This window comes from Hippocampus bargibanti, linkage group LG09 (assembly GCF_051943395.1).
Source record: "Hippocampus bargibanti isolate YZ-2025 linkage group LG09, ASM5194339v1, whole genome shotgun sequence".
In the NCBI taxonomy this organism is placed as follows: Eukaryota; Metazoa; Chordata; class Actinopteri; order Syngnathiformes; family Syngnathidae; genus Hippocampus; species Hippocampus bargibanti.
In genome coordinates this window covers 21052467-21078663 of record NC_142742.1, presented here as the reverse complement: position 1 = coordinate 21078663, position 26197 = coordinate 21052467, and the positions used below count along the sequence as shown (strand labels likewise).

The window sequence follows — 26197 nt, the reverse complement described above, 5'->3', positions numbered from 1 at the left end:
ATCGAATTGATACGCAAGTACTTCGATTGCTAACATATATGCTTTCCTCTTCAGAACTATTTGAATCATATTCATAACTGGATGAGTAACAAGAAAGCATCTTCTCCAAATCTGAAACCATTGTTTTGATTCTAGAGCAGGAGTCGGGAACCTATGGCTCGAGAGCCATATATGGCTCTTTTGATGATTGCATATGGTTCGCCGATAAAACTAAATACATATTGTCACTTTTTCGCGATTCATTTCCTGCTGGGGCTGCAGTTAGCGGAAAAGCGCAATTTTGATTGGATGACACTGACCTAGGTTGACGGAAAGCGCAAGTTTCATTGGATGGCCGTCATGTTGAAAGATGTAAACGGCCCTTTAAATGAGCTTGTTTGCGTTTGCGTGTGCGTGTGCGTGTGTGTGTGTGTGTGTGTGTGTGTGTGTGTGTGTGTGTGTGTGTGTGTGTGTGCGCGCTTGCGTTTGTGTGGCTCTCATTGAAAAACATTTCTAAATATTTTACTTTTATGGCTTTCTTAGTCAAAAAGGTTCCCGACTCCTGTTCTAGAGCAAGGCAAAGGCATCCTGGCATGACGTCACGAACTAGGGAGTGGGACTTTCTGAAACTCGCAATTCCGGGGTCATTTTGAAGTAGTTTTGGGACACTTTAACTCATTTTTATTGGTGTTTTGCATTTGACTAAAAATATCAGCCTGTGTGTTTTGGGTATTTTAGATGCTATCAAACGTTTTTTGTCAGTTATGAAACCAAAAAATGGTGTCGGTTGTCCTCTAAGGTATGATGATTTTTTTTTTTGTTGCTGTAGCAAGCCAAAGTCTGTTGCACTTCCTGTTATGCTTGATCTCCAAATTGTATTTTGTGCCATCTTGACCGTTTGGCGCTGCATCTTTCACATCAAAGGTAGAATCTCACTCAGTCAAGGTACTTCACAGTATTGGCTGGAAACAATTAGGCTGTGTTCTTTCAGAATTAACACGATAGATGTGGCATCGCTGTGTGTGTATATTGTTGTGCAGGTTGGTCCAAAGTTGGCGAATGTGTTGGTTATCTAAGGACATGTTAAATGAACATGGTGGTATTATGTTTTTTTTTTTATTTTTAAAATAGCTTTTTAAAGTCATCTAATCTTATAAAAAAATAAGTTATAAAATGAATCCAAGACAAAATCTGAACAATCTGCTGCTGCAAATGGCTTAGAAACCAAACTATTTGAAGTATCGATGAGAAGGTTTCTTCAGTCGTCATCTGTACAAATTTGAAGGTTTCGGACGTTTCGCCTCCTATCCAAGAGGCTTCGTCAGCAAACTAAAGTCTGACTGGTCGTATCGGCCCTATTTATATATTCCTAATGTCCAGCAATGGCGGCGCCGGACACAGCTATGATAGGTCCCAACTCTCAGGTTGGGGGGAAAAAAATACATAAAGAAGGGTTCCCTCTCAGACCCATTGTTTGTAGCATTGACTCCTCTACATACAATGTAGCCAAATATTTAAAAACTATCTTAGCTCCGTTGGTTGGTAACACAGAATATCACGTAGAGAACACCACAGGGTTTGTAGAGAAGATCAAAGACCTCATATTGGAACCTGAGGAAACTTTGGCATCATACGATGTGACTTCTCTCTTTACATCTGTCCCAACCCCAGCAGCAGTCTCAGTGGTGAGGACGAGACTGCTGGCGGACATTTCTCTGCATGAAAGAACCAAACTTAAAGCGGATCACATCTGCAAATTATTGGAAATCTGCCTTAATACTACGTATTTTCAATTTCGGGAGAAATTTTATGAACAAATTCATGGTTGTGCTATGGGCTCACCAGTTTCACCCATAGTGGCTAATCTGTACATGGAAGCGATGGAGAAACAGGCCCTCACATCCTTCCCGGGGACAAAACCTAGACACTGGTTTAGATATATGGACGATACTTTTGTCATAATTAAAAAACAAGAAATTCAATCCTTCACAGATCACCTCAACTCTGTAGACTTCAACATTAAATTTACTCGTGAGGACATTCAAGAGAACCAACTCGCCTTCTTGGATTGTAAAGTAATTATAAAAGAGGACAGGGCGCTAAAAACAGAAGTCTTTAGGAAGGCTACGCACACTGACCAATACTTACTTTTTGACTCTAACCACCGTTTACAACACAAACTAGGAGTTATCAGAACCCTCCAGCATAGGGCTAAACTAATATCAACTAGCGAAGAGAAGAGGAGTCAAAACATATCAGGCGAGCACTCACTAACGGTGGGTACGAATAGGGAATGAAACCAATAATTCTCAAGATACAAAAAGGAGAGGAGTAGCAGTACCTTACATTGCAGGAGTTTCTGAAAAATTACAAAGAGTCCTTTGGCAACACAAAATTCCTACTTATTTCAAACCGATAAACACGTTAAGGCAAAAATTAGTGCATCCAAAAGATAGGCTACCAAATGAAAAACAAATGTAGTTTATTCCATACATTGTAAGAATGAAAATTGTAAAGAGCAGTACATTGGGGAGACTCAGCAAATTCTTAAAAAAAGACTTTATCAACATCGCAGGGATAATACAAGTGGGCCTCAATCGGCAGGACATTTGCACGTAAAAGTTAGCAACCATTCATTTGACGACAATGAGGTTAAAATCTTAGCGAAAGACCATAGATGGTTTGAAAGGGGGGTAAAAGAAGTGATTCTTATAAAACAACAAAATCCTTCATTAAACCAGTCTGATGGGGTGAGGTTCAATTTGGATCGTTCATACAATAGCCTGCTTAGGCAAAACAGGTTAGGCAACATTCGTAATGCTTATGAGGTGATACCGGTAGGAGTGGGGGAAATGGGCCAGTCATTAGTCAGGAATGTAGGAACAATCAGTGGGGCCACAGGGAGTGGTCTTCTGCTCCCCCCAACCTGAGAGTAGGGACCTATCATAGCTGTGTCCGGCGCCGCCATGGCTGGACATTAGGGATATATAAATAGGGCCGATACAACCAGTCAGACTTTAGTTCGCTGACGAAGCCTCTTGGATAGGAGGCGAAACGTCCGAAACCTTCAAATTTGTACAGATGACGGCTGAAGAAATCTTCTCATCGATCGACCACTCCTGTACGACGAGAGCTTACACAGACGTGTATTTGAAATATGAAATCGTGCTTGTAAACACACATTTGTTGAATGCCTTTGTCCACTCTATTGTCCATTCTTTATTTGTAATCGAAGGGGATGTGCAACGCCGGCGACAGCACCGCACACACACGTTTCCTATTGGTCCGTCTTGCGCGTGGCTCTGCATCTGAATTCTTCAATAAATACAGATAGAATGACATTATAAAGAAAATGTGTTCAACAAAATAGCCTGGTTCTGAGTCTTGACTAACAAGTACTAGTTGACCAAGTGTTGAGAAAATTGTTGAACACAGACCACACCATGGCTAAACTTTTCGAAAAAAGCTTTGTATTTGGTTTTGTTCTTGCATGCATCCATCAAAATCCAATTTACTGCCCATGTATGTAACAAACTCACAAGGGATTTACTTCCCAGTTACAAGTCATCCAGAGGAACATAGACATTCCATGTTGGCAATAGCCAACATGGAAGAGACAGAACGAGAAGTCAGGGGGTCGCAGTGAAGCGCGGCAATGTCTTAGATTTAGATTGGATTGGATTTGGATATGCCTTTATTAGTCTCACAGTGGAGAAATTTACATTTCACAGCAGCAAAGTGATGAAAGGAATGAAAGTAGAAAAACAAAATACATGAGCTGCTGGAAAGGCAGCCACTCTCGCGGCTTAGATGTGGACGGAAAGCATTTGGGAAGAAGAATGGGGTGCGGGGGGGCGATAGACTCCAGCCATTCTCATCAATGGGACTATGGATGACTTGAGTTTAAAAAAAAATCAGCACATTGAAAAACAGTACAACAAACTGAACCCATACTTCAATATTCCACTGTATCTTCTAATACCTCAATTTGTTGTTTTTGATGGTGAAATGTGCACATGTGCAGCATGACACGCTTAACAGTCATGTGGGTATGTGGCAAAAATTGGTTTCCAAAAGTGACCATACCACTGAATCACTGCTGTACTTACATGCATTCCTTCACTGCACTGTGATGACCCCATATATAGACACGCACGCAGCATGACTTGATCACCTCATTTGTGCTTCCGCAAGCTCTGCCTCTTTTCCTCTCTCCGGCTCATTAGCACCTCTACTGATGGCGAGATGGAAGGTGGAGGATGATTGAAACCTCTGAGGGATGGTCTCCTCCCTCCTGACAGCATTTGTAAAAGATTTCCCACTCTACTGCCTGACACTGATGATTCACCAAAACATAGCAGTCATTGATGGATAGATGGGCTGGATGGATGGTTATGTTGATAGCTTGAAAGGACAGTCTGGAATGTTGTTGAGGTATATGAGGAAATCTGTAGGATGAATCGAGTGAACGAATGACAGTATATGCATGCCACTGAACAAATCATTTGTCTATTTGGTAGACAGTTCTTTGAAGCCAAACATACCAGGCTGCATTTGATGCGAAGGCAGACAGCCGAGGGAGGAAAATGGCATACAACACTCAGGACGAGAGGCGTGGTGAGGGGCGTTACAACTTGACAAGATGGCATCAGTTGCTATGCAACCGGGCACCAAAGCTATTTATACACGGGCACCCTTGTCCCCCATTTTCTTCTCAAAGCCCCACAGATATATAACCGGACTGAGAGATAAGAGGCAATGGTTTGGAACATACTGTATGTGCAGAAAAAGTTGATTGATCTGCAAATGAACTTTTGTTTCCATGAAATGATTATGCTTTTGTTTGCCGTCTTTAGTGACCAAAATGAACCACTACACCAGTATTTACTGAAGATAAAATAAAAATAGAAATGTGTCCAATGTCGCGTGTTTTTCCATTTCATTTACTGATAGTCCCAAAAACATCCCCATTTTTTTATTTTATTTTAGTAAAATGTATATGAATGTGTGAATCTATGAGTGGTAAACTGGTAATATGAGGGGACACAATGAAGCATCTCACACTGTCAAATTTATTTATCAAAGGGGAACAAAACCCAAGAATTGACGAATATTAATAACACCTCCTAGTCTTTACTCTAAAAGAGGGAAAGGAAAAATTAAAAAAATAAAATACACCACCTCATCTTGGAGGAAATGAGAAACCTTCAGAAGTGGCCTCAGAGTGGGGAATTCCTCTTCCAGGAGTGGGCAACATTTAACACATATGTTGCTGTACAATGTCAACTAGAATAGTGTCAGAGTCCATTTGATAAAATGAAGGGCTGCAGGAAGATTTTCTGTGAGAAGTAGGCCCTCGGAAACCCCAACCTCGTGGGTTAATGCGGAAACCCCATAGCACCGCCCTCAACAATATGGCTACCTCTAGATCAGTTGGTGAAGAATCTGCACAGTAACAACCAATTCGGTCATTGTCACTTAGCCCTCCTTCCAAGCCAGGGGGGGGCAGAAGTGAGAAGTGGCAGTCAACCAGCCCAACATCAAGCTCAACTAAATGCAGTATACAAATGAGTCTTATGTTGAATTTTTAAAATTGGCCTACTGCGTGGGCAGGCACCTCTACACTCTGTGAGTCGAGAATTAAAAACATCTCTTGAACCTGCAGGCTCCTTTTTGGCTCTCAGTAACATGAAAAGACCAGGTGTGTTGTGAAGAAAGATTGCAGAATGAACATATCCATCCATCCATTTTCCGTACCGCTTATTCCTCATTAGGGCCGCGGTGGGTGCTGGAGCCTATCCCAGCTGTCTTCGGGTATGAGGCGGGGGACACCCTAAATTGGTTGCGAGCCAATCGCAGGGCACACAAAGACAAACAACAGTCACTCTCACACTCACACCAAAGGACAATTTGGAGTGTTCAATCTGTCTGCCATGCATGTTTTTGGAATGTGGGAGGAAACTGGAGGACCCGGAGAAAACCCACGTGGGCCCGGGGAGAACATGCAAAATGCACTCAGGGAGGCCAGAGCGGGACGGGAACAGCGACCTCTACACTGTGAAGCCGTGCTAACCACTCGACCACCGGGCCGCCCAGGATGAACATATATTCCCGCTAAATCAATGAGATCGGTATCTATATAGGTTAGCCATGTAAGTTGCAAAAACTGAAAATCAAATCTCAAGTTCCCGTCGTCCATGTAAACTTCGTTGTATTGAGGATATGATCCAAAGTATTTGGCACTTGGGATCAATAAAACACCAGCGTGTCGTGAAAAAAAGATTCCTGGATGGAACATACGGTACCCCAAAATCAACTAGATAGGAACATGCCAAAATGTGTAGTACAGTAAAGTCTCGTTATATCGATATCGGTTATATCGATAGTACAGCTTATTACGATATTATTTTCGTTTCCCTTGCACATTTCTAGTCTTTTTATGTATAATTAGTACCGTTTAGTACGATACCCGGTTGTTACGATAATCCGGTTATTACGGTGCTCCTTTTCATCCCCCGCCGGCCATTTTTGTTGTTTACATCGATATATCCGTCGCGCCATTGGTCAACTTGGTCACGTGTCTTCTTACGTGAGCCGCCATTGGTCGCGCCATTGGTCGACTTGGTCACATGAGCCGCCATCGGTCGCGCTATTGGTCGACTTGGCCGTGTGACTTTGTCACGTGACACGCCATCGGTCGTGCCATTGGTCAACTTGGTCACGTGTCTTGGTTACGTGTCACGCCATCAGTCGCGCCATTGGTCGACTTGGTCAGGTGACTTGGTTACGTGCCCAGCACTCGTGTAGCAGAGCCATTTTCATTTTCAGACGCTAGCTCGTGTGTAGCAGACGAGATTGAAGTGTTTGTGTTAAAAGGTAAAAATGGGAAGCAGAAGAAGATTGATGACTTTTTTAAATTGTATACATAATACAGTAAGATGTAAGCGTTGCAGTTTCCCTGTTGTGTTATCTACATGCCCACTGTACTGTATATGAATGCAATCGTTTTTTGCAACAATGTTTCTTGTTTTGTCTGCTGAAGCGCGATGATTTTGAAAATTATTAACATTCCATACTGTGTATTAAAGGACAGCCGATGTCACTTTTTATTCAAATGCAAATAAAAATGACTTCACGCCAAGACGTCTTGCATTGCTTGTGAATCCAAACAATGGCTTCAGATTCGGATAATATGCTTTCTTGTTACACATCCAGTTATGAATATGTTTCAAATACACTGTAGTTCTGAAGATTAAAGCATACATGTTTACAATCATTAAAGAATTATATGTGCCATTTTGAGGCAACATTGGGGGAACAAAAAAGGGAGCTATTGGCCAGCTCCGTTTCTTATATGGCGCTTGGCTGCCCTCTTTTGGCGGCTTTTGTTTAATGCAGTTCGGCGCAGGATCGGATATATCGATAGTCCCGGTTATATCGATATTTTTTCGGACTCCCTTGAGTATCGATATAACGAGACTTTACTGTATTTAATAAGTAAGTTGGAAAAAAAATAAGTGTGCCTCAAGTGGACCGGGAGTAGCAGTACGTTGGATCGTATCAGGGTAATACGATCACCCTTTTTCATAATTGTCTGGAGTTTCTCTGGAACATTTTGTACTTGAACATTCTATACCTGGATAGAACGGAGAACAATATGTGACAAACGTAACCAACGCATTGAATTATGACCTCTCAACCACTGAAAGACAGAATTGGAGATCTTGGTAATGCTGCGGAGATGAAAAAAAGCTGTTCTCAGAATATATATATATATATATATATATATATATATATATATACAGTAAAGTCTCGTTATATCGATATTCAAGGGAGTCCGAAAAAATATCGATATAACCGGGACAATCGATATATCCGACCCTGTTTGCATGTAATTTTCTCCGTGCGTGCATAGAAATAGTATCGATATAACCGGGACTATCGATATATCCGATATCGATATAACGAGACTTTACTATATATATATATATATATATATATATATATATATATATATATATATATATATATATATATATATATGGTCACCATCATCACCCAGCTCCACCCTCTTCATAAAGTTTGCGGATGACACAATTGTGGTGGGCCTCATCAACAACGATGAGGAGACAGCCTATAGGGACGAGGTCAGCCGCCTGGCCACGTGGTGCAAGGACAACAATCTCCGTCTGAATGTGGAGAACACGAAGGAGATTGTTATGGACTTCAGGAGAGTGCGCCCCCAGCATGCTCCACTCATCATCGACGGTGCTGCAGTGGAGAGAGTGAACAGCACCAAGTTCCTGGGAGTGCACTTGTCCGAAGACCTGTCCTGGAGCCACAACACGGAAACACTGGCCAAGAGATCCCACTAGCGCCTGTACTTCCTCTGCCAGCTCAAAAGAGTTGGAGCCCCAACCCCCATCACGACCTCCTTCTACCGCGGTACCATCGAGAGCATCCTGACCAGCTGTATCACCGTGTGGTACAGAGCCTGCACCGTGTCCTGCCGTAAGACTCTGCAGCGCATCGTGAGGACAGCTGAGAAGATCATTGGTGTCTCTCTTCCCCCCCCCTTCAGGACATTTACAACACCCGCCTCAGCCGCAGAGCCATCAGGATCGCTGGCGATCCCACCCACCCCTCCCACAGCCTCTTCAGCCTGCTGCCATCGGCTAGGAGACTGCGGAGTCTCTGAGCCAAGACCAGAAGGCTCAAGGACAGTTTCTGCCACCAGGCAGTCCGGACACTCAACTCCCTCCCAGCCCTGCCCACCCTGCTCCTTCCCACTGCCACACTCACTGAACTCTGAGTACACGCTACATGCTATACTATCATTCTGAACTCTATTTTTTTGTTCTTTCTCATTTTTTCAAGACCTCACTTCAACCCTTTCTTGTTTGTTTTTGCATTACTACATTACGTCACTTTACATATGTCACTTCCTCACTTTACATATGTCACTACCTCACTTTCCAGATGACACTACCTCACTTTACATTCAGAAATTACATGTATTGTCTGTTGTCAATTGTATGTCTTTTTAGCCACGTTATAAGTGCCTTGCACACTGGGTCCGAGAGGACATTAATTTCATCTGTGCTGTATGTCATGCATATTAGCATAATTGACAATAAAGCTGACTTTGACTTTATATAAAAAAAAAAAAAAAATCCTCGTCTCACCCACCATGGGTGGTGTCTGTCCCCATTTCAGCTCGGGTACTCTACCAGAGGCCAGGAAGCTTGAGGGTTCTGCGCAGTATCCGTGCTGTTCCCAGCACTGCGCTTTTCTGGACCGAGATATCCGATGTTGTTCCCGGGATCTGTTGCAACCACTCGTCGAGTTTGGGGGTCACTGCCCCAAGTGCTCCGACCACCACAGGCACGACTGTCACCTTTACCTTCCAGGCTCTCTCCAGCTCCTCTCTGAGCCCTTGGTATTTCTCGATTTTCTCATGTTCCTTCTTTCTGATGTTCCCATCACTCGGGACCGCTACATCCACGACAACGGCTTTCCTTTCCCCTTTATCTATGACCACGATATCTGGTTGGTTGGCCATTACCATCTTGTCAGTCTGTATCTGGAAGTCCCACAGGATTTTTGCTCGGTCATTCTCCACCACCTTGGGAGGTGTTTCCCATTTTGACCTTGGGGTTTCCAGTCCATACTCCGCACAGATGTTTCGGTAGACTATGCCAGCCACCTGGTTATGGCGCTCCATGTAGGCTTTCCCTGCCAGCATCTTACACCCTGCAGTTACGTGTTGGATTGTCTCAGGTGCCTCTTTGCACAACCTACACCTTGGGTCTTGTCTGGTGTGGTATATCCCTGCCTCTATGGCTCTGGTGTTCAGGGCCTGCTCTTGGGCAGCCAGGATGAGTGCCTCTGTGCTGTCCTTTAGGCCAGCCCTCTCTAGCCACTGATAGGACTTCTTGAGATCAGCCACTTCAGTTATGGTTCAGTGGTACATCCCGTATAGGGGCTTTTCCTCCCATGATTGTCCCTCTTCCAGCACCTCATCCTCTGTTCCCCATTGACTGAGACATTCTCTGAGTACATCATCCGTTGGAGCCTTCTCTTTGATGTATTCATGGAGCTTGGATGTTTCATCCTGGACAGTGGCTCTCACACTCACTAGTCCCCGGCCTCCTTCCTTACGGCTTGTGTACAGTCTCAGGGTGCTGGACTTGGGATGGAACCCTCCGTGCATGGTGAGGAGTTTTCGGGTCTTAACATCCGTGGTCTGAATCTCTTCCTTTGGCCACCTTATTATTCCTGCAGGGTATCTGATCACTGGCAGGGCATAGCTGTTTATTGCCCGGGTCATATATATATATATATATATATATATATATATATATATATATATATATATATATATATATATATATATATATATTCTTTTTTCGGCTTTTCCCTTCAGGGGTCGCCACTGCGAATCAATGTCCTCATCTATCATCTATCCCGGTTTTGTGCATCCTCTTCTCTCACACCAGCTACCTTCATGTCCTCCTTGACCACATCCATAAACCTCCTCCTCGGTCTTCCTCTCGGTCTCAGTTCATGGCTCAGCATCCTTCTCCCAATATAGTCACTCTCTCTCCTCTGGACATGTCCAAACCATCTCAGTCTGACTTTCTCTCCAAAGCCTCTAATATGAGTTGTCCCTCGAATGTACTCATTCCTGATCCTATCCGACCTGGTCACTCCCAAAGAAACCCTCAACATCTACAGCTCTGCTACCTCCAGCTCTGCTTCCTGTCTTTTCTTCAGTGACACTGTCTCCAGTCCAAACATCATGCCTGGTCTTACCACTGTTTTATCCACTTTTCCTTTCATCCTACCTGAAACCCTTCTATCACACATCACACCTGACATTTTTCTCCAGCCGCTCTAGCCTGCCTGGACACGCTTCTTCACCTCTTTTTCCACAATCTCCATTGCTGTGGAGAGTTGACCTCAAGTACTTAAAATCCTCCACCTTCTTCATCTCTTCTCCCTGTAGCATCACTGTTGCACTTGGATCCCTCTCATTCACACACATATATTCCGTCTTGCTGCGACTGATCTTCATTCCTCTCCTTTCCAGGGCATATCTCCACACCTCTAGTTTCTCCGCCACCTGTTCCCTGTTCTCGCGACAGATCACAATGTCATCTGCAAACATCATGTTCCAAGGAGATTCTTGTCTAACATCGTCTGTCAACCTGTCCACCATAGCAAACAAGAAGGGGCTCAGAGCTGACCCCTGGTGGAGTCCCATCTCCACCTTGAATTCCTTCGTCACACCGACGGCACACCTCACAACTGCCCTAGTCATGATACATGTCTTGCACCGCTCTGACATACTTTTCTATCACTCCAGACTTCCTCATGCAATGCCACAGCTCTTCTCTGGGCAGCCTGTCATATGCTTTCTCCAGATCTACAAAGACACAATGCAATTCCTTCTGACCTTCTCTGTACAGTGAGACCTCAACTTACAAACTTAATTGGTTCCCAGACAGTGTGTAAGGTGAAAAGTGTGTATCTCCAAAAAAAAATCCATAGGAAACCATTAAAATGGGAATAATCCGTTCCCGGGTTTCCATAAAATATACTTTTCAACTAAATAAGCCTTAAAACTACACACAACATACCTTATTCTATGTATAATGTACTATTGTATTGTAATGAAAGAAATACATTGCATTGTATAATAAAGTCACTTTATTTACATTTGTGATGGTCATTGATGGCTTGATGGAATGGCGTTGGAGGTCGAAGGTCAAAGGGAATTACTGTTTGGAAAGAGGCACATTACATGAGGACTGTAATTAAAGAAATAAACTGTGCTGTAAAATAAAGTTGTATTTACCTTTTTGATGGTCGTTGATGGCTTATGGAAGGAGAGTCACCTTCCATAAGGACTGTTGGTAACTTAACATCTGGTGTTGCTTCTCTTCTTTTTTCTTTTGAGACTCCTCATCATTTTTGCTGATTAAAAACCTCTTAATTGACACCTGTTGCTTTCTGACTCGTAAGGTCTTACGAAGCAGAAGCTTCACATTATCGTTCATCATGTTGATGATTGTCATAACCACTGTCTTTTCTGAATTGAACTGTTCGGTAAAAGCCTGCACATCATTCCACTTTGCCAACATTGCCTTTATGAGCTCACTCGATGCTGCAGCCATCTCCTCCTCGCCCTCAGATGTTCTAGAACCATCCGTTACTGGCTTTAAATTCAATAAGCGCCGAACAGGTTGGCGCATGGCGATATCGGCGTGAATTAGCTGTGCTTTCTCGCATAAAATAGCTTTACTCACTGTCGCCGGATAGCTGCTTTTCATTAATCCAAATTAACAGAAGTTTTTCAACTTCTTCGATTGCCCGAGACCGTCGCTTAGAGAGCACGGAAACACCTTTTGCAACAGACGCACCTTTGATGGCTTTTCTGTTCCGGAGAATGGGAGCAATGGTTCACTTAGCATAGCCGTGCTCGGCCACTAAATCACACAAACGCACACCTTGTTCGTGTTTTTCAATTATCTCCGTGTTCTCAGCGACGGAGATTTTATTTTGTGTCTTCTTGGGCTGAACACACGCCTGTGGTGTTTTTTTCTGTCCCGTCATAGTAAAATTATCAGCAAAAAGCTCCAAGTAGGCGATCAACGTGTGCATTCAATGAGAGTGGGTGTGGAAAGTAGCGCCGGCTGGAGCGCTGTTCGGTCGTGTACTTCCGCCGAAGATCACTCCGCCAGATCCGAAGGTCGTTTGCTTTGGTGTTCTTCCGCCGAAGATCACTCCACCAGCCGTGGTGGGTGTGTATTATGAAAATAGTGCTTATTATAAGGTTTAATATTCATAAATTTGACGTTCGTAAGACGAAAAGTTCGTAAGATAAGATGTTCGTAAGTTGAGGTCTCACTGTACTTCTCTATCAGCATTCTTGAAGCAAACACTGCATCTGTCGTACTCTTTTTTGGCATGAAGCCATACTGCTGCTCACAAATGTTCACTTCTGCTCTTAGTCTTGCTTCAACTACTCTTACCCAGAGTTTCATTGTATGGTTCATCAACTTTATTCCCCTGTAGTTAGTACAACTCTGCACATCTCCTTTGTTCTTAAAAATGGGCACGAGTACACTTCGTCTCCATTCTTCAGGCATCTGTTCACCATCTAAGATCCTGTTGAATCAGTCAGGAACACCACCGCCACCACTCCAAGAGACTTCCATACCTCGATTGGTAAATCATCAGGCCCTCATCCTTGCTAATGCTTGCTATGTCTTGGTCCACAACAGTCACGTCTTCTACTCTTTGTTCCTTCTCATTTTCCTCAGTCATCAATTCTTTAAAGTACTGTTTTCATCTTGCCATGACACTACTGGTACCTGTTAATATATTGCCATCTCTATCCTTAATCACCCAAACCTGCTGCAGGTCCTTACCATCTTTGTCTCTCTGTCTCGCCAGCCTGTAAAGATCAGTCTCACCTTCCTTGCTGTCCAGCCGAGCATACAAGTCATCATAGGCCTCTTGTTTGGCCTTTGCCACCTTTACTTTAACCGTGCGCTGCATCTCCTTGTACTGCTGTCTACTCTCGTCCGTCCTCTCAGTGTCCCACTTCTTCTTTGCTAACCTCTTTCTCGGTATACACTCCTGCACCTCCCCATTCCACCCCCAAGTCTCCTTATCTTCCTTTCTTCCACTCGATACACCAAGTACTTTCCGACCTGTGTCTCTGATTATGTTCGCTGTAGTTTGCCAGTCATCTGGACTGATCTCTTGCCCACCCAGTGCTTGTCTTACCTCCTTCCTAAATGTCATGCAACACTCTTCCTTTTTCAACTTCCACCATTTTGTCCTCACTTCAGCCTTTGGGTTCTTCATCTTCCTCACTGCCAGCGTCATCCTACACACCACCAACCTATGCTGTCTGGCTACACTCTCACCAACCACTACTTTGCAGTCACTGATTTCCTTTAGATGGCGCCGTTGACACAAAAAAATCTAGTCTACCTGTGTACTTCTGCCTCCACTCTTGTAGGTCACCCTATGTTCCTGCCTCTTCTGAAAGAAAGTATTCACAATAGCCATTTCCATTCTCTTAGCAAAGTCAACCACCATCTATTTATTTATTATTATTATTTATTTATTTGTTATTTAGTTGTTTTTTTTGTTCTTTTGACTTCAAGACGGCGCCGCGAGAGTGGCGGCCTTTCCAGCAGCTCATGTATTTTGTTTTTCTACTTTCATTCCTTTCATCACTTTGCTGCTGTGAAATGTAAATTTCTCCACTGTGAGACGAATAAAGGCATATCCAATCCAATCCAATCCAATCCATCTGTCCTTCAGCGTTCCTCATCTGGAGTCCAAACCTGCCCATCACCTCCTCATCATCTTTGTTTCCTGCGCCAACATGTCCATTGAAGTCTCCATCAATTACAACCCTCTCACTTCTCGGGATGTTCTGTATGACTTCATCAAAGTCCAACCAAAATTTCTCTTTCTCTGCCAGCTCACATTCTACTTGTGGGGCATACCCACAAACAACATTGAACATCACACCTTCAATTTCTAGCTACAGACTCATCATTCTATCTGATGCTCTTTTTAGTTCTAAGACATTCCTAACGAACTCCTCTTTTAAGATAACCCCAACTCCATTTCTCTTTTTGTCTTCACCATGATAGAACAACTGAAATCCTGACCCTAAGCTTCTAGCCTTGCTCGCTTTCCAACTGGTCTCCTGGACACACAGTATGTCTACCTTCCTTCTCTGCATCATGTCAACCAGCTCTCTACCTTTACCTGTCATTGTTCCTACATTCAAAGTTCCTACTCTTAGTTCTATACTCTTGGCGTTCCATTTCTCTCTTTTCCTCCGGGCACATCTCCCTCCTCTCTTTCTTCGACCAACAATAGTCCATTTTCCACTGGCACCCTGAAGGTCAACAGTACCAATGGCGGCCGTTGTTAACCCTGGCCTCGATTGGGATGGGATTCAGAGGTTTGATTCGCATATTTGTTTTGGCAATTTTTTTACGTCCTGACACAACCCTCTGTATTTATCCGGGCTTGGGACCGGCACAACAAGACACTGGCTTGCGGCTATATATATATATATATATATATATATATATATATATATATATATATATATATATATATCATCTCATCTCATTTTCCGTACCGCTTATTCCTCATTAGGGTCGCGGGGGTTGCAGGAGCCTATCTCAGCTGTCTTCGGGCACGAGGCGGGGGACACCCTGAATTGGTTGCCAGCCAATGGCAGGGCACACAAAGACATACAACAGTCACTCTCACACTCACACCTAGGGACAATTTGGAGTGGTCAATCTGCCTGCTATATATATATATATATATATATATATATATATATATATATATATATATATATATATGTGTGTGTGTGTGTGTGTGTGTGTGTGTGTGTGTGTGTGTGTGTGTGTGTGTGTGTGTGTGTGTGCAGTTGAAAAGACGGAATTGAGAACAAAAACTTTCAACATTTCCACATACTTTTGGCAACGCAACCCTGAGGGCGACTGTTATGTTTCTCTGCAACACCCACCATCTCTCCTGCCAGACAATGGGTGTGATTGAGAAGTGCGAACTACATTACATTACTGAATGTTAATCACGTCTTTTTTTAAGCTGACATTGAACTCAGCAATTACCGTGGCTGCATACTATACGTGTGTGTGTCCGTGTGTGTCCGTGCGCGTTTTGGTGTTTGGGGTGTGGAGGAGAGCATAACAGGCTCATCAGTTTCTCACTGTGGCTGAAAAAGGTAAGTGGCTATCAGGGCACCCGACCCGGTCTCGATTAATCCTTCCTGCCACAGCCCTGTGCGCTCCTTCTATATGGAAAGGGTCCTAATTATCTTCCACCAATGACTGAATCAACATTTGATTATGTCCTCCCTGAGGTTGCCATGAAAGCTTGGATTTAAAGAATAGAAGCAGAAGTGGCTAATGATGAGTTTACCTTTGATCCTGAACAAGCGTGTGTATTTTGAGTCCTTTTCACATTTCAGAGTAAGAATGAGTTTTTGTGCTACCAGTCGGTTTTATCAGGAGCAGGGTTGCCTTAAACATTCTATAAAAGGAATCTGGATCTTGCAACATGAAGATGGTTTCAAGGAAATTATTTTCTTTCAAAAGGCATTTTTGGGGAGCTATTTTGATAATCAGATTCACTACGATGCACATGTTCATCAACGTGATGACCAACAATTTATTTCCTTGTAAAATCACTTGAAAAATCTATTAAACAAAATACTTATTGCCCGAATGCGTTTATTTATGTATTTATTCATTCATTTGTTTGTGTTCATTTAACCGTTTACGTATTCATTTATTTATTTTCTTTCCGTCACAGCCAGCGCAATTTGGCAGAAATCACAGAGTTGATCCACACGGCGTTCCTGGTGCATCGTGGAGTTGTCGATTTGAAAGAGTGGACAGGTTCTGACGGCCTGCTGAAGGACATGGAGTTTGGGAATAAGATGGCTGTCCTGAGTGGAGACTTCCTTCTCGCAAATGCTTGTACTGGATTGGCCCAGTTAAACAACACAAAGGTAACTTGTGTGGCATCAAATTACAATGTATTTTACCTGGAATAAATAACTAAATAAATCCATATCTGTGTGTGGGACAAGAGGACATTTTCTTAGTCTGTAATGGTAGGCAGAACTGTAATGCAATGCAAATGCAACAGCAATGCCAACAACACAACATAGTCATACAACACTAGTGATGGGAGATCATAATTTTCCTGGCCCGACCTCAAAGCACTATGCCAAAACTAGATAATCGATTTCATAATTGAACACCTCTTAGCAATTTGCGATATAAACGCACAGCTAAAAAAGGAGAAAATGGTTGTCATTTCATGTAAATAATACTTAGGAATGATAACCTTGTTTCCGATAGCTTTGATGCAAAAGCAATTTTGGGCAGAAGGAAGTAGCCGTGAGGCATTTGTTACGGCAGCTTTTGTTTCCTCTAAGGGATTCTTTATTTTATTTTTTGTTAATTGCATTTTAAAAACAAGCATATGCCCCCGTACAATTTCAAACGCCTCGTGCAGTTTAGGAATCTGTTATGCTGTTGGCATGTTGTACGAGCAAGACTCCTTGTAAGACTTGGAAGAGTAATGTGCAGGCACTCTGGATGAAGAGAGAACGTTGTGAAAATATATGGGGAACAAATAAGGGTTGGGCTTAAAATCACTGTTTAACTATATTAAGGTCGATATGTAGAAATACCTTTTTAGCAGTTTATTCATTTATTTATTTGTTTTTGTTTGTTTATTCATTTGTGTACTTATTGTGTTTGTTTGTTTTCATGGAATTATAAATTAATAAAACTTGGCCAAAACAAACATGCGAATCAAACCTCTGAAGATCTATCTTCCTATTCTATCTTTTTAAGTTATTCTGGGTTGAGTGAACACTGGCGCATGTGGCTGCCGCTGCTCATCCACAGAAAAACTGATCCTGTGACTGTAAAGTGACCTTGAGAGTTTTTTAAGGCGCTTAGAAATCAAATGTATTATTATTATTATTAAGATGGAGGAGACTGATTTGCTGTGGTGACCCCTGAAGGAAAAAGTTGAAAAGAAAAGATCATACCGAATAATTTCAGCATGAAAGTCATCACTAGATGGCAAGAGTTGGTTTCATCTTGTTCACATGTGTGGTGGTTTCCAAAAGTAGTGTGGTGCTGAGAACACGGATAAAGTTCACCGTTCATAAAAAGTTCATGCAAACGTCATGTATAGTTCATGCACCGGTGCAGTGTTTATCTTGCTATAAACTGATTTTTACCTTTTTTGTGTTATTTTGCAGGAAAGCATTGTTTAGCTATTTGAGAAATGCAAAAAGAAAGCATAAGAATAGCATCACGGCAAAAGTCATGCTTGAAATGCATGCATTCGCAAAAAGATCTTTCTCAGAATGTTTTCAAGAGCTCTTGATTCAGTATCATGAAATGATATTTTGTTCATCTGTCCTGGATTTTCTATTTTTTATTTTTTTATTGTGAACAACTTGACAAACATAGTGTAGTGGTACACTCGCCTGCAGGTAACGTGGCATCGGTTCCCACTCATTGACGGTGTGGATATGGGTGTGAATGGCCTTCTTTTCCTTTCAGCTTTTCTCTTCATGGGTCGCCACAGTGAATCAGTGTCCTCCATCTTCAGAGGTTTGATTCGCATGTTTGTTTTGGCCAAGCTTTTACATGGGATGCCCTTCCTGACACAACCCTCTGTATTTATCACGGCACAATAAGACACTGGCTTGTGTCCTCTACGGGCTACAAAACAAGATGATGAAAGAAGAGGAGTATTTTTTTCTTTTAATTTGTTCTATGATTTTATAGGTAAATAATTCATTTTTGTGCCTTCAAAAATTAGTTAATGGTCTAAACAGCTCAAACAATTTGAGAAAAACAATTGGCATTAAATGAATTTAAAAAGATCATGGAAATGTTGTACAAGTGCTCCTTTTATTTTTGGGGGGTCAAAAGCCCACAAAGCAGCACGCACATCAAACTTTATGCTTGTATTACTACCACAAAAAAAAAAAACACCTCATTCTCCAGGCGCTCCATAAAATTTTACAGCAGTGTCTCAAGAACATCACCTTTGATTTCATATGCATACTTTGTTAAATGTTTGATGAATGGTAGATTTATTAAAAATTGGTGGCGTGTGCCAGTTCATTCTGTATGACCTCAGTTGACACTGTAGTTTTTACCTCATTGGGAATTCTGTGCTGTACTCTTGTCGTCAAGATTACAGGACTTATTGTTGAAGTGATGCATCTCGACCAAGCGAGCAATATCTTTGTATGCTGGGAAGGACATAAATTTAGTCTTGAGTTATTCATGGAAGTTATGGAGAGTCTTTGCCGCATGTGCATGTTCCAATTTTAAAGGCTAATCTTGCAAATTGATTTTAAAATCATATCAAACTTATTTGTGGTGTAGTTATGGTTTAAACTATTCATCTCAGCAATTCTAAACTTTTGGGGCGTTTCTTGTAACCATCACCCACTCCACTCCTTGTGCCAACAGACAGTCCTTTATCGCTTCCACTTCATATTCAGGAAACACAGTCCCCGTGTTCTGTGGTCATCTACTCGAAAAATACATTTTTTGAATGTATTTGAAATATTCCTTGTAAGTGTAAGTCGCTCAGAACATAAATAACTAATTAGTTCACTCATTTAAACCAAGAAAACCTTTTTAAGGCTCACAATGAAAAATAATTCGGAACTAGAATCGAATGAAGAAACAAGAATCACAATTGTCCTAATTCAAACGATACTCATCCCTCATCTTCACATGTATTCTATCCATTGAAGTAAGATCGTTCGGGGCCTGATAATGTTCCCTGATGCTAGCATTTGCCCATCCCGAGTATACTGTAAATCTTTGAACACTCATGATTGTGACACGACTGTGGTGGGCCTCATCAACAACGACGAGGAGACAGCCTACAGGGACGAGGTCAGCCGCCTGGCCACGTGGTGCAAGGACAACAATCTCCGTCTGAATGTGGAGAAGACGAAGGAGATTGTTGTGGACTTCAGGAGAGTGCGCCCCCAGCATGCTCCACTAACCATCGACGGTGCTGCAGTGGAGAGAGTGAGCAGCACCAAGTTCCTGGGAGTGCACATATCCGAAGACCTGTCCTGGAGCCACAACACGGCATCAATGGCCAAGAGATCCCACCAGCGCCTGTACTTCCTCCGCAAGCTCAAAAGAGTTGGAGCCCCGACCCCCATCACGACCTCCTTCTACCGCGGTACCATCGAGAGCATCCTGACCAGCTGTATCACCGTGTGGTACGGCGCCTGCACCGTGTCCTGCCGTAAGACTCTGCAGCGCATCGTGAGGACAGCTGAGAAGATCATCGGTGTCTCTCTCCCCCCCCCTTCAGGACATCTACAACACCCGCCTCACCCGCAGAGCCATCCGGATCGCTGGCGATCCCACCCACCCCTCCCACAGCCTCTTCAGTCTGCTGCCATCGGGTCGGAGATTGCGGAGTCTCCGAGCCAAGACCAGCAGGCTCAAGGACAGTTTCTGCCACCAGGCAGTCCGGAGACTCAACTCCCTCCCAGCCCTGCTCAGCCTGCCCCTTCCCACTGCCACACTCACCGAACTCTGAGTACACGCTCCATGCTGTACTATCATCGTGAACTCTATTCTTTTGTTCTTTCTCATTTTTTTTTCTCTGCAAGACCTCACTTCAACCCTTTCTTGTTGTTTGTTTTTGCATTACTACATTACGTCACTTTATATACGTCACTTCCTCACTTTACATACGTCACTGCCTCACTTTCCATACGACACTACCTCACTTTACATACAGAAATTACAAGTATTGTCTGTTGTCGTTTGTATGTCTTTTTTAGCCACGTTATAAGTGCCTTGCATGTCTTGCACGCTGGGTCCGAGAGGACATTAATTTCATCTGTGCTGTATGTCATGCATATTAGCATATTTGACAATAAAGCTGACTTTGACTTGACTTTGATTCAGTATCATGAAATTACATATACAGTGATACCTCTGCTTACAAACGCTTTAGGTCACGAACGTTTCACCTTATAAACATTAAATTAGCGGGACTATAATCTTGGCATACGAACTAGTTTACGGCGGACAAACCAAACCACACAGCGCCACGGTGGCCGGTGGACTAGTTTTCAGCGGATGAACACCAAATCACACGGTCGAACAGCGCCACAGTGGCTGGCGGACTAGTTTTCCACAACCCCTTTGAGTGCGGGCGTAGTTTGCTATCGAGTGGAGTAATTTTGTAATTATGGGATCGAAAAAGAGCCCACCACAGGCTAGTGTTAAGCCGAAGAGGGCACAAAAGAAAATTACGGTCGAGCAGAAGAAGGAGATCATTGAAAAACACGAACGAGGTGTGCGTTTGTGTGACTTAGCATCCCAGTACCAGTATGCTAAGTCGACCATTGCTACGTGAGGCTAAGGGTGTTTCTATATTGTCTAAGCCACGGTCTCAGGCAATAGAAGAGGTTGAAAAACTTCTGTTGATTTGGATTAACAAAGAGCAGCTAGCAAGGGACCGTGTGATTGAGGATATTATCGGCAATAAAGCACGGCAACTTCACTCGGATATCATCAAGAGGCAACTACATCAACGACCATCACAGAGGTAAATAAAACTACTTTATTATACTGTACAGTTTATTTCTTTAATTACAATGCAATAGAACATTTATTATACATAAAATAAGGTCTATTTTGTGTAGTTTTAAGGCTTATTTAGTAGAAAAGGTGGGGACCTGGGAACGGATTATTCTCCTTTTTAATTGATGAGAAGGTTTCTTCAGCCGTCATCTGTACTTTTTGAAGGTGTCGGACGTTTCGCCTCCTATCCAAGAGGCTTCGTCAGCGAACTAAAGTCTGACTGGTCGTATCAGCCCTATTATAAATCCCTAATTGTCCGAATCCCGAAACGTCCGACACCTTCAAAAAGTACAGATGACGGTTGAAGAAACCTTCTCATCGATGGACCACTCCTGTACACCTGAGAGCTGACACAGACGTATTCCTCCTTTTTAATTGTTTCTTATGGGAAATAAATGTTTGGCAGACGAACCTTTTGCCTTACACACATTTTCTGGGAACCAATTAAGTTCGTAAGCTGACGTATCACTGTATTTTCTTTTCTGTCTAGGATTTTTTTTCCTTGCAAAAACTTGTCAAACAGTGTTGCTGATGTTGTGGTACAATCTACCTGACTTGTATGCAGGTAATGTGGCATCAGTTCCCACTCATTAACTGTGTGGATGTGGACGTGAATGGTCGTTTGTCTCTATCTGTGCCCTGCAACTGACTGATGACTAATTCAGGTTGTAGTCCGCCTTTTGCCTAAAGTCAGCTTGGATAGGCTGGGGTAACTCCCCGCGACACTCCTCAGGATAGCAGTGTTGAACATGGATGGATGTGTGAATGTTAAATGTTGGTTGACTTCGAGCTTTTTAAATCTATGAGAGTGATGGAAATGGTGTGTCATGGCCTTGAGAGGTAACCTACGCCGCTTTCGTAAAGTAATCTTGCCCAGCAGCTCTGGTTTCTTTGCTTTTGCAGACCCTGTCGGCAAAACACGATCCGACTGGATTTGGGAATGGAATACAGGGGAAGCAGAGGGAGAGCTTATCTGATACTTTCCAAAAAAAGCCCTCCACCACCCCCGCACTTCCAAGACAGGGAGATACACCAGAGTAACACTATAGACACATTGTCCTTTCAGGTCTGTGGGTGAAGCTCGGGTTTCCTCAATATTTTCCCCCAGATGGATTGCGTGACCCAAAGGGCATCGCAAGCAGACGTTTCTGGTGCACCAAGGATGTCTGCAATAAGCAAAATGAACTCTGAATGTGTCATGATTGATTCTGTTGTAGTGGATCTTCAAATAAGCCTCTCGTGTGGCAGGTTCTCAATTGGTAGCATCTCTGCAAGCTAAAAGGTAGTCGTGCATGCCCCCTGTAAGAGGACAATGGTAACTGCAGTCATACACACAGAAGTCAGTCAAAGGCGAGAGAGGGCCCAACCTCCAATGCCCCCCCCCCCCCCCCCCCCCCCCCCAGCTCCCGGGCGCTCTGTGCTACCCTTGTGAAAAGATCAATTGATTACAATATTTATCTTATTTGGATCAAGAGTTCGTGTCTCATCAGCAGGAATAATTTCTAGTGGCACAGACACTCATCGGTTCAGCACCTACTTCAGCAGGACGTGATGACAACGGTGTAGATCTTACCTGTTATTCCGGTCATTAAAAATGATGTGTAATCAACTTTCAATTCTTCCATCTGTTTCGATGCCATTTTTAATCATGAGTCTTCTCTCAAACATGATGCAGGACACTGACGGCCACTGTTATGCTGAAAGAGCCGACCTTAATGTCTACTTTGTGTTTTTGTCTGTTTGGCAGGTTCTTGAACTGATTTCCAGTGCCATCGGTGATTTAGTTCAAGGAATCTACTGTGAAAATTCCAACAGCACAGAGGTAAACCACACGTAATACTGTAGTTAATTGTTGAAAATAGTAGGACATAAAAGGACATAAAATCCAAATCTAAAAGATTTTTTTGAATCCCAGGGGGCTGCATGTGAAAAGCCACAACAGCACAATAAATTATACAGTAAAGTCTTGTTATATCGATATTCTCGGGAGTCGGAAAAAATGTCGATATAACCGGACTATCGATATATCCGATCCTGCACCGAACTGCATTAAAGAGGGGGGGGGGATACGTAAATGGGGGATCTTTGTTATGGCATGTAATTTTTATCATTGGGTTCATGGATTGCGTATCTAACATGTTTTTTGTACAGTAGTGAAGTGAAAAATAAAGTTGTGCATAAAATAAAAACGTCTTTACACTTTTTTAATGACTATTTCCTTTCAAAAATGCAACCAACCAATGCTAAATCCTCAAGTTCTATTCACACGAAGCCACGAACTCCAGCATGTACAATCATATGAAAAACAGTGATTGTTGCAAGCAATAAAAATATCTGGATGCAACACAATTAAATACTGTACATGGATGAAAAAACAAAACTGCAATGTTTACATAACTTACGTTGATGCCGCACGTCAAACTCTTTCGCGATGAAGGATTTGCTTGTTAGATAGTCCTCCACAGCCACGATTGCCTTGTACGTTGTTCGGATATCACAATTCTTCTATTAAATCCATGGTTTAATTGGTGTCAAACAACAATACTGTATGCTGCTAGTTCTTTTTTAATGTGCTCGCGTCAACAGGATCAACACGCCAGCTGGTTACGTGACAGTTCGAGAGAGTGCCTGAATAGAATGCCGGCGCGCAGCTGTGACGTAACAACAGCTCTTGTTTGTATCTGGATGTGATAACGGCTACGTTTTGTTATTAAAAAGACCGACCAGTAGTAATGAAAGCTGTGAGCTATCAACAGTCTCGGCCAATCGCTAGTTTTTAAATTGTGCTTGCGTCGACAGGATAAACATGGAAGCTGGTTATGTGACTGGGGGATCTTTAATACAGTATGGAATGAAAACTAAACATTGTTGCAAAAACGATTGCATCCATATACAGTAGTGGGCATGTACATACAGTAACACTGCAACAGGGAAACTGCCAACGCTTACATCTTACTGTAAATTATGTATGCATGTTTTGTCTGAGAACCGTGTTGCATCCGAAAGCCGCCAGTAGAGGGCACCCAGGCTCGATAGGATACAGTTTACAGTACAGTAAATCTTTAATCGATTGCAAACATGTATGCTTTACTCTTTCTCTTCTGTATTTGAATCCTATCCATGAATGGATGTGTAACAAGAAAGCATATTTTCCAAATCTGAAGCCATTGTTTGGATTCTCCAGCCATGCAAGACGTCTTGGCGTGACGTGAAGTCATTTTTATTGGTGTTTTGCATTTATCATACTGCGTGTTTTGGGTATTGTAGATGCTATAAAACCTTTTTCTGATGTCAGTAAAGAAACAAAAAAAGTGATGTTGGTTGTCCTTTAATGCACAGTATGGAATGTACAGTCATTTTCAAAATCATCACGCTTCAGCAGACAAAACAACAAACATTGTTGCAAAAAACGCTTGCATTCATATACAGTACATGTACATAACACTGCAATTATGTATGCTATTTAAAAAAGTCATCAATCTTCTTCTGCTTCCCATTTTTATATTTTAATATAAACACTTCCATCTTGTTTAACGTTTCTAAAAAAACGGATGCATTTTCTACGGATTCAAAGAAAGATCGCATGTCCGCAGCAACGCTTTTGTCGGTGTTGCTATAGGTGGGCATTCAGTCGGTTCTTCTTCATCCTCATCATCATCATCACGGGAATCTCCTGGGGCATACTTGGCTTTCACCTCTGCTGCGATATCCGCATCTGATGAGCTTTGGAATGTCGGAATGTCTTTGTCGACTGCAACATACGATGCAATGTCGGCGAATTTTAGCTTTTCACCCAACACTGCAAGAGGAATGTTGTCGTCATCCTCTTCATTAGCTGCAGATGTTTCCTCACTGCTTCCGTCACTGCCCCCTGGATGTTCAAATTTGCAGTGACGGAGCAGTTCTTGATGGTGTTTTCGGACACCGTGCTCCACGCTTTGGAAATTGCTCTAATGGCATCCAAAACAGTCCATTGCAGCTCTTTCCCCTAAAATGTCTGACGTCATCCAAGCGGTTTTGTTTGCTTTGTAGGTGATCGGCAAACTCTTCACGCCACTGAAGCACCTTGGTTTTTTTGATTTCCCGGTAACAATAAGTTATAATTTATCTGTACCCGTCATGTTAGCGCACGGCGTGATTGTAAGTCTTTCTTTTGAACGTTTACCCCCGCGGCAATCCTCATCCTTGTAGACGTATGATTTCTCTGGCTGCAGCTTGTAAAACAAACCAGTTTCGTCAGCGTTGTATACGTCGTCGGGGTGGTAATCCCTCAGCAGCTCTTGCAGTCTGCCATTGTGCCAGTCGTCAACTTGGTTCTGATCCACTTTCTTGGCCTCTCCAGTAATCTTGCGTAGCTTCAGATCCTTCCAAAGTCAAAAATCAAAGTCATCTTTATTGTCAAATACAGTGCTGTATGCTATAATGCATGACATACAGCACAGATGACATTATGTAATGTCCTCTCGGACCCATCATGCAAGGCACTTATAATGACTTTAACACACTTTAATACAGTAATACAGTACAGTAAACATGAAAACACAAATTTGCCAGTAGAGGGGAGCCACATGTTCACGCGCCGCCATCTTGGGAAAAACAAACATGTACCACAACACAAAGACATAGAGTCATTCATTCTTCAGGACTTGCTGTACCTTTCGTTCCTTGTAGCGATTTAACCAGCCTTTGGGGCATTTAAAGTCGTCAGGGCCCAATTCTTTTGCAAGCGCTTCAGCCTTGGTCTGCAGCCACACTCCTGATACCGGGATGTTCTGGTTCCTCGCTTGCCTCATCCAGGTATCCACTGCGTCCTCAACATCAGGGCGCGCCGCCTTTCTCATCCTCTTTGAACCAGGTCCGAAGTCCAGCGCTTCGTATGCCGTCTTTATTTTATCCTTACTCTTCAACCACGTTGATAAAATATTTTGCGGCACGTCGAATTCCTTTGCAATAGAGGATTTGCTCCGTGTTGG

The 26197-nt window shown here is 42.8% G+C and overlaps 2 protein-coding genes and 1 pseudogene across 2 annotated transcripts in view; all 3 read left to right on the top strand.

The window, feature by feature from the left end:
• The window catches only part of pdss2 (prenyl (decaprenyl) diphosphate synthase, subunit 2), a 59594-nt gene that overhangs the window by 16765 nt on the left and 16632 nt on the right, over positions 1-26197 (top strand). The window contains exons 3-4 of the mRNA XM_089004386.1: positions 16369-16567; positions 22972-23046. Coding sequence (XP_088860512.1) covers positions 16369-16567; positions 22972-23046 — 274 coding nt within the window. The remainder of the gene's footprint in view (positions 1-16368; positions 16568-22971; positions 23047-26197) is intronic.
• On the top strand, positions 12899-14079 carry LOC148893953 (uncharacterized; annotated as a pseudogene).
• On the top strand, positions 16604-20408 carry LOC148893952 (uncharacterized). Its single transcript, XM_089004672.1, has 2 exons — positions 16604-19843; positions 19939-20408. The coding sequence occupies exons 1-2, from the start codon at positions 19383-19385 to the stop codon at positions 20198-20200; spliced, it is 723 nt and encodes a 240-aa protein (XP_088860798.1). The 5' UTR covers positions 16604-19382; the 3' UTR covers positions 20201-20408.

Coding starts and splice junctions, on each gene's coding strand:
- LOC148893952 (XM_089004672.1), top strand. CDS start 19,383: ATGTTCCCTGATGCTAGCATTTGCCCATCCCGAGTATACTGTAAATCT. Junction 19,844..19,938: donor ACCAGCTGTATCACCGTGTG/GTACGGCGCCTG, acceptor CCCCCCCTTCAG/GACATCTACAACACCCGCCT.